At 61.2% G+C, this 629-nt stretch overlaps 1 protein-coding gene across 1 annotated transcript in view; it reads right to left on the reverse strand.

Moving 5' to 3' along the window:
* Positions 1-624, reverse strand: part of REN (renin) — a gene marked incomplete at its 5' end in the record, with an annotated part of 3278 nt that extends 2654 nt beyond the window's left edge. The window contains 2 exons of the mRNA XM_008946172.1: positions 231-427; positions 586-624. Of these exons, the coding sequence (XP_008944420.1) occupies positions 231-427; positions 586-624 (236 nt within the window). The remainder of the gene's footprint in view (positions 1-230; positions 428-585) is intronic.
* Positions 625-629: the final 5 nt, after the last annotated feature.

Here is a 629-nt window from a genome sequence, read left to right on the forward strand (position 1 = left end):
CCAGCAGCTCCAGACAGGCATCCACCTGGCTCTGCCCCTCCTGCTGCCTCGTTCCACCCCAGCTCCTCCAGGCATCCTTCACGTACCCACACCCTCCACCCCACCCCAGGCCCAGCAGCCCCAGCTGTGGCTCTTCCCCAGTCCTGAGATACAAACCCTGGCAAATGAGATACAAACCCTGGCAAACAGACCCCTCCCCAGCCCCACTGCCTGCTCCCCACAAGACCCACCGGCTGTAGTAGACAGAAAACACATCTTCCTTGAGGATCTGCTGGGAGAGGATCCGGTCGAAGACAGGGGTGATGCCATCGATGGCCTGGCTGGGGTAGCCCATCCCCAACACCCCATCAAACCTGGCAAAGATGAAGGGGAAGGCAGGAAGAGCAGTGGCCTCGGCGAAGACCTGGATGATGGGGATGTCCGAAACCTGGGGAAGAACACGAGCGTCCTTGCAGGGAGCTGAGGGGCTAAATCCCCCCCCCAAAACCCCCTACTCTTGGGTGACTGGATGGGGGACGCTCATATGGAGGAGCAGAAGCACATGTGGGCATCAGTGGAGGCAGCAGGTCCCGGGCAGCTGCTCACCATGACGATGTCCTGGCTGAGGAAGCCTTTGACGCTGCCGGTGC

The sequence above is a fragment of the Merops nubicus genome, unplaced genomic scaffold (assembly GCF_000691845.1).
Source record: "Merops nubicus isolate BGI_N331 unplaced genomic scaffold, ASM69184v1 scaffold35758, whole genome shotgun sequence".
NCBI classification, from domain to species: Eukaryota; Metazoa; Chordata; class Aves; order Coraciiformes; family Meropidae; genus Merops; species Merops nubicus.